At 38.5% G+C, this 7,704-nt stretch overlaps 1 protein-coding gene across 2 annotated transcripts in view; it reads left to right on the forward strand.

Annotated features, from left to right (window-relative positions):
• Positions 1 to 6,738, forward strand: part of LOC126095240 (tRNA modification GTPase GTPBP3, mitochondrial) — a 153,268-nt gene extending 146,530 nt beyond the window's left edge. For both annotated transcript variants that reach the window (XM_049909991.1, XM_049909992.1), the window contains exon 8: positions 5,806 to 6,738. In XM_049909991.1, coding sequence (XP_049765948.1) covers positions 5,806 to 6,037 — 232 coding nt within the window. In that variant the 3' untranslated portion in view covers positions 6,038 to 6,738. The remainder of the gene's footprint in view (positions 1 to 5,805) is intronic.
• Positions 6,739 to 7,704: the final 966 nt, after the last annotated feature.

Below are 7,704 nucleotides of genomic sequence, written 5' to 3' on the forward strand. Positions count from 1 at the left end.
CAGTAACAAGTGCAAACATGTAGCTCTTTTGTATCGGTTGTGAATAAATAGTTGCCACCATTTAAGTTCCAGCCCTCATATTAAGATACATGCACATTTAATTCCAGAGCACCCTCATCCTACAAGATGAGAAACTGACCATAATATTCAAAGAATCAGCTGTAATCAACAGCATTACAATGAAGAAAGCAATTTAAACCACAGCATTGAAGTCACAAAGAAAATATCCGCAGAAAAAATGTTCTGAGAGTGACCCCTTTCCTCACAAAAAAGTCTGGAAGGAGATAAAAAGATTCACCATTTGGATCTCCAGGTGTGCAAAATGCAGGAAAGAATGTTCAGAAAAGAGCTTAATACACTTAAATATTCTATGGATTGCATTGTAGAATGTTAGTTCACATATGAGTAGTTGAATTGGACATAACTGCTGCGGCAGAAAGAGAGTGGCCTGTTGCCACCATGCCTACAGTGTTTTCAGATCTTGTAGTAGTTGTTGGCCTGACAGGTTAGAACAAGACTGACAAAACGTACAATATCAGCACATTTACGTATGACTAGGGTGACCAGATGCAATTATTTAAAAAGGAGGACAAGTGGCTTCAAAAAGGAGGACAAAGGAAGAAAAAAAGAGGACACATCAAACGGGTCAACTGCAGATGAGGACACCATCCATCAGCTTTGGGCAAGTCACGTGACTGCCGGTAATTACCAGTAAAACTAGTAATTAATTGTTACTGGTGGTCAGGTGGTGATTCCCAGAGCAATATGTTTTTATTTTAAATTAAAAACATTGATTATGGTGACAGTGTGGCATCAATTGTTTCTATATTTACACGTAGTGTTAAGATTTAACAAAGACGGCTGCCTAAATGCCACTCCTGATTGGCTACTTTCATGTGACTTGTCCAAAGCTGACGGGTGCTATCATCATCTGCAGTATTCCCCATCAAACATATGTTCAATTTTAATAAATGAGTTTATTATTTATAGAACAACATACATACATTCCTTAACAATTTCTGATACTTCTCGGAGGAATCAATTTTTTGCAGAAGTTTAGGCTTACTTAACAGATAATTGTAAAATGACACATGAAAACTCTTTTAAATTATATTGGACCATCAACAAACCTTTCACTGATTCAAGATTTAATCTATTCCTCTCATCAGTTCACTGTGTGGTAATTAGAGAAAATATTCTTTTCGCATTAGCATTATGTCCTTAAATACTGAAAAAGTATTCAGCAAGTTTCAGCAACTCTAAGTGACAGTCAACTGACTTAGTGTCACAAAAAAAATTTGCCCATTTTTTACTACAAGATAAAGTCCTAAATTCTGGATCATCATTATTGCTTTTTAGAAATTGCCTGAAATTGCAGAACTTACCAAAACATTTTGCATATTCAATTTCAAAGGCTTTACATTTCTCCTGCAAATACACAAGGCTTTTCTCATCATCACTGTAGCAAAAATCATTTTTAAGTGACATCCATCTAAAACATGAGAAGCCTCGAACATACAGATCTGCCGTTTCAAATATTCATGGCATGATTGATAAAGTAAAATAGCTTCCTCCATAAAAAGTCTGACTTCTTTCTCGAAGCCTTCCTCTGGTGCAATTTTCAGGATCTGCTTGACCTTAAGCAAATGAATTTTTCACTTAATCGGTCTTCAAGCACCTTACATACTGACTCTAAAATTTCAGTCGCATCAACCACAGAGTTATTGTCCTTTTCCAATTCCAGAATACTTGTACTGAACAAAGACATCACTGAATGCAAATACCATAAGTAAGCTTCACTCAAACTGTTCTCATAAAATTGAAACAAAACTTTTGGTGGTTTGCTTTCAGAGAGAAAGCAAGCTTTAAGAGCAGCCTACATTATCAGTACCCTTTCAATGGCTGGAAAAAGAGTCAGTCACCTACTTTTCAGATGAGACAGGACTTGTTTGTAATTAACTTCAACAAATTTACAGAAAGATCACAACCGTTCTGTTCTAACTGTAAATAGAAAAATAATTATGTATTTTTGCAATAATACACTCTAAATCAATAGAAACACAATCAGCTCCATGCTGAATTGTATTGTGTAAAATGTGAGCTAGACATCCCACTCCAATTAAATGCTCATTTTTCAGAGATGTCTTTAATCTGCTGTATATATTAGTGCCTTCCTTGTGGTTAATACCTCCAAAGTTTGTGTTTGCATTATCACCAGTAAATGACACACACATATTAACAATACCCAAATGCTGGAAAGTTTCTGTAATGTACTCTGCAACTGTCTCAGATGTTTCATTTGGAGTAGATTTTAGCTCGATTACTTTTGTTTTTAAACCACCCTGTTTGTAGTCAAAATATTGTATAACAATCGGAAACATTTTTATATTGCCATGGTTACTTCCATCAGTAGAGACACCAAAACAAGATATGCCACTCAAATCTTCCATTGTTACAGTCAGGGCATGCGGAGGAATCACATTATTTATAATACTTTGAGTTTTTGTTATTGGTGAATTTTTAGCAACATCCAACTCAAAATAAATTGACTCATTTAATTTTGGCGTACAATCCATTGATCTGTAGCTAAAATGATGCCTAACTTTATGGAATGCTAATGCTCCTTCTCCAGCAAGAACTCTGTGGCTTATAGCAGAAGTAGATTGTTGTTGCTGAAATAATGTGTCTATCCTAGACATTGCACTGGAAGCCTTAAGGTTTTTTTTTTTATGCTTCTGAGTGGCAATGTGATGTTAGAGATCTTGGCCACCTGTGCAAGAAATTTAACATTTCAGTGACAAATCAACATGCATTTCGTTTTATAGCGTTTACAAAGTGAAAAATGTAAGACCATTCACCTCCCTTCATTTGACGCACCGCTACCAACATCTACAAGTCAAGCAGCAGTTGATGACATGTAAACTGCACTTTAACTTTCCGAATACAAATAAATTGAATGACTATGAAACAATGAACTAAAACCATGACAGTTAATCTGTTGAGTTCATTCCATGTAGGCTTTCACGGCCGGCGTCTTTATCAGTTGTGGCAGGGTTTACATAGGAACTACAAAAAGAAGCATCAATACACGGTTGACAGAGCACAAAAAAAACTGTCGCTTGGGACATATCGACAAATCGGCAGTAGCGGAACATGTTTTTAAGGATGGAGATCATGAAATAAAATTTGGTGAAACAAGCGTGCTAGCGAGGACGTCGCACTATTATACACGTATGTATAGAGAGGCAATTGAAATCCACAAACATCAATACAATTTTAATTGTAAAGAAGAAGGATTAAAATTGGATAAGATATGGCGGTCGACGTTGCATCAATCACGTGACAATCGATTGCCTGCAATCGAGAGAACAGACAATAGCCAGAGATAGCTGCACATCGACGCCACATGATGTGTGGTGGCGCCCCCTACAATCTCTATATAAGTGGCGGCCCCAACTCCTAGCAGCCAGTCGTCGACTCACCTCGGACGATGTTCTCCGTAGTTGAGAACGAAACGTCAGGGAGAAGAAGTTCTACAGATCGACCACGGCAACTTAGCCCGGAAGAGTTTACTGATAAATCTGTTGAGTTATTTCTTACCTTTATTGGCCACTGACACGTACATTCCAGCTCCACATATCTTACATTCCTCTTCAAATTCATTTCTCCCTTTCTTGAAAGCCAGATATTTGCAGGAAAGGAGATCAGGAAATGTACACTTTCGTTTAGGCATACCCAAATATGTTACGTAACTCACTCAGTTAAAAATTATACTCACAAATCACACATGCACTACAGGAAGCCAAGCCAATACAAAGGAAGATACGAAACGAAAATTTTAAATAATTGATATTTGCATTCGCTTATAGGTTGATCAATGATAACATCGAAGGTCTTGGTGCCACCTACTAACACCGCCGTCATGCGTGTTTATCACGAAGGCTGTGCCAATAGTTAAAGTATTTAAGAAAAGAGGATTAGAACGGCACAAATTACGCTCAAGTTTGCGAAAAAGCCGGACACTGTAAAAATCCGCCCGGACCCCGGACAAGGAGCTAAAAAGGCAGATTTGTCCGGATTAATCTGGACGTCTGGTCACCCTACCTATGACCAGATCATGGGTCATCAGTATGACCTAGCACTTCATCACAGAGATCTTGCAGCCACCATGTCATTGTTGTATAATGAGCAACTTCCTGCCAAAACCAGAGTCATCTGACATGGATAGGAATGTGCTCGTGACAGGGTCGCCATTTACCGTTGGATTGTAACAACAGGTAGATAGGCCATGCTGCAGCAAATAACTCACCAATTCAATGCTGGACAACAGTAATTGCGCACTGCCATGCCATCTGGAACCACCTTCTTGGTATAGAGTAAAGAAGCTGCCACACCAAACATGTACCTCTGGTCACTGCACATCTCATTGTGCAAAGATTATGGCGGGTGCAGGAACATTGCTACTGGATGCTCAAGATATGTAATAATGACACCTGTAAGAACGAGTTGGGAGAGATATTGGTTCACACATATAGCAGGGTTTGAATACATAAAAAATCACATGAAGAGATGCATCCCACTTGCAGCTGGTAGATGTTTTTCATTTTCTGGACGTTAATATGATGCGAAACGGGGTCCTGACATCTCTCTCACTGGAAACTGACACAGGAACCAACTTTCCTATCATGCGCATCCTTTTGTACTTCTGTAATGCTCAAAGGAGAGACTCTTATCATTCATAAATTATGACAAAATGAGCCACTCTTCATGAATTTCTACATATCTCCAGTCACTAATCAGGGAACATTAGATTTCTGTTGTCTACATACACACCCAAATGTCATTCAGACACCTATCATTCAGTAAGATGTGTTCCTTATTGTTAAATATTTTTAGTATGCAAAATATTAAATACTGAATCACAGTAAATAGAATATTGCACAACAGACTACTTAACACACACTCAGCGTAGTGCACATTAGGGGTTACAGTGCACCTGTGGTGTTGGCAGCTCTTGCGTTACATGCTGATGTTGGCAGTTCATTGACTTTGACAATAGCCAGTCAGGTTGTAGAAGACAGTAGTCAGTGAGAATCACTGATCTAATGATTTCTTTCAGCAGAAGATGCAAATTGATTACATTTATTTTCTGTATGGAGAGCACCACAGTAAATTTTATTGATCTGTTTATTGTGGATTTTAAGGTTGGTTACTGATATTCATATTTCTTTGGTGACTGCAAAAAACTGACCAGTGGTGAAGCCTTGAAGCCTAGGTTATGGTTGTGAATGGAAGAAAACTAAATGTGCTGACAGACTGACCTGTAGCATAGCCCATTGCCTTGGTTAGGTTGGAATGTTATAATTTGCTTGTGAATTGGCAGAGCCAGCAAATCTCAGCATGAAAATATGATTGCCATAATAAAGTTATGTATAGTATAGCTGAAGATATACATTTGTCAATGTAATACTCTGCTTCATGTCTTATTTCTGCTTCTGCTGAAAATTCTGACAATGTGGTTAAATTCTATCCTAAACCAACCTAACAGAACCAAATACCAGCTAACTTTGTTTATGAATGAGCACTCTGATTGTCTACTGATAATCAACTCAGAGTTCATCATATTAAGTTCCCACCAATTGTTCACAACATTGGTACCCAATGCAACATTCACAGACAACATAAGTGCATTTTTATCCACTTTAAGAATTGCTGTCATAATATTAGCATTCCATCATATAACTGAATCTTTTAATTTCTTTATTTATAAGTAACAAATTATAATGATCGTCACCACATTTTCAGGTGTGGGAGCACAATAACCAATGTCAACCCAGCACTCACACAGGCTCGCCATCGACACCACCTTGTTGCCTGTGTCGATTGTTTGGACAGGTTTTTCCAGTGCACTGGTGACACGGTCTTGGCTGCCCACCAACTGCGGAAGGCATTGAGACACATTGGTCATATCACAGGACATGTTAGCAGTGAACAAATTTTAGATGTAATTTTCAGAGATTTTTGTATTGGCAAGTAGCAGTCAGATATGCGTGATTGTCCAGTTAGTTCTCAGGTATTCCTAAGGTGAGACAGATATATAATTAGCACTATTGTGAAGTCTTCTTGGATGAATAGGATGACTCTGTGTGCAATATTTGATCCCCAATTGCTTTCAGTATTGTAATTTCAGGAAGTCCTGCAATCATTGGAAGACCTACTGGATGGTAGATCATGTAGGAGAAGTCTCTTCCTAACCTAAGACTAAATGAAATATGCTTACAAATAAAAAATAATAGAGGCTCTTTATTGAGTAGTGCCTGTGTTTAGTCACTCTCTCTTTGTATTTATTAAATGTTAATTCAGTGGTTTATTTGATTTTTTTAAAAATATTTCTCATTGTCTGGCAAATGAGCCTCTGGTACTCTTACTTCTGAACCTGATATTATGTATGTGTTTAACTTGGATACTTTTTTTTTAATTTATATAGCAAGTAACAAAACAAGTTAGAAACAATCTTTGTTGTCTTCTTGCTCATTAATTGTTGTTACTGAGGTTTGTCATTTCCAGTAGTCAATGGATAAACAGGTATGGTGTACTAGTTTTGCCATTATCATGTGAGAGAGGAGTCAATAGTATTTTTCACCCTTGAGATATCTAGCAGTAGTATGAGAGTAAGGCAGTAATTTCTTGATAATGTGTGTTGTGATATGGACCATACATAGCGTGACTGAAATCTTGTTAGTTTTTTCATCCAAGACCGTAACCTAAACTTTTTGAGATGTTTGTAAAGTCTGGCTACACATGCTGTAGTTATGATTGTTTTATGGATGCCAAGATGTTGATAATATTGAAAATAACAGTGTAAACTGAAGTATACCCAACATGTGATCAGTAGTATTTTGCCAATGAAAACTTTTGTAAACATGAGTTACATTTGAAATTAGTAGAGACTTGCATTCTGTTTGTTTGCTAGAGTGAAATCTGGTACAGAACACTTCGGGAACAATGCATGCTAGAGTAAGCAGTTCAATTGTGATCAAACTCGTGCGCTATCAGAGTTCTGGCGATATTGACCTGAGCCCAAAATGTAAACATGGAAAACCAGACCATTATCTAATCAGCACACATTTCATTGATCGCATCAAGACTGACTCATACTGACATTCAGCCAGCTTATATGCAAGGGTCTGGCATTGTCTCATTAGAGGGGTACCTGATGACAAACACCATCTGAGTAATGGCACCGCAGCAGTTGACAGTAATGTTGCTACATCACCTATTTTCCATAGGGATGCCAGGTGGTTCCACTAGATCCCCTTCACATCCCGCAGCGACCACCATGGGATTAAAATGTAGGTGGTGCATGGTCTGGAGAATCTGACACTGGGAGGAGCAGCAGATCGATGTCCTCAGAAGTCACTGCAGAATATTGGGGCAGTACGAGGCCCAAGGAAGTTGCATGAGTCGCCCCAGATCCAGAGGGTCTGGTGGACGTGTGGAAATGGGCAGACTAACCAGGATGGCATAGGTGAAGTTGATTTTGTCACTACCACAGAATACTGTGGGCAGTGGCCATGGTACACATCACAGACCTCTGGCAGATGTAAATCATCCTGTGGATCCTAATTGGGGGGGGGGGGGGGGTATCCAAACATCCAGACCCACACCAAGGCTGCGCATGCAGATGGAAGAAGCCTTGACACT

This window comes from Schistocerca cancellata, chromosome 8, assembly GCF_023864275.1.
Source record: "Schistocerca cancellata isolate TAMUIC-IGC-003103 chromosome 8, iqSchCanc2.1, whole genome shotgun sequence".
NCBI classification, from domain to species: Eukaryota; Metazoa; Arthropoda; class Insecta; order Orthoptera; family Acrididae; genus Schistocerca; species Schistocerca cancellata.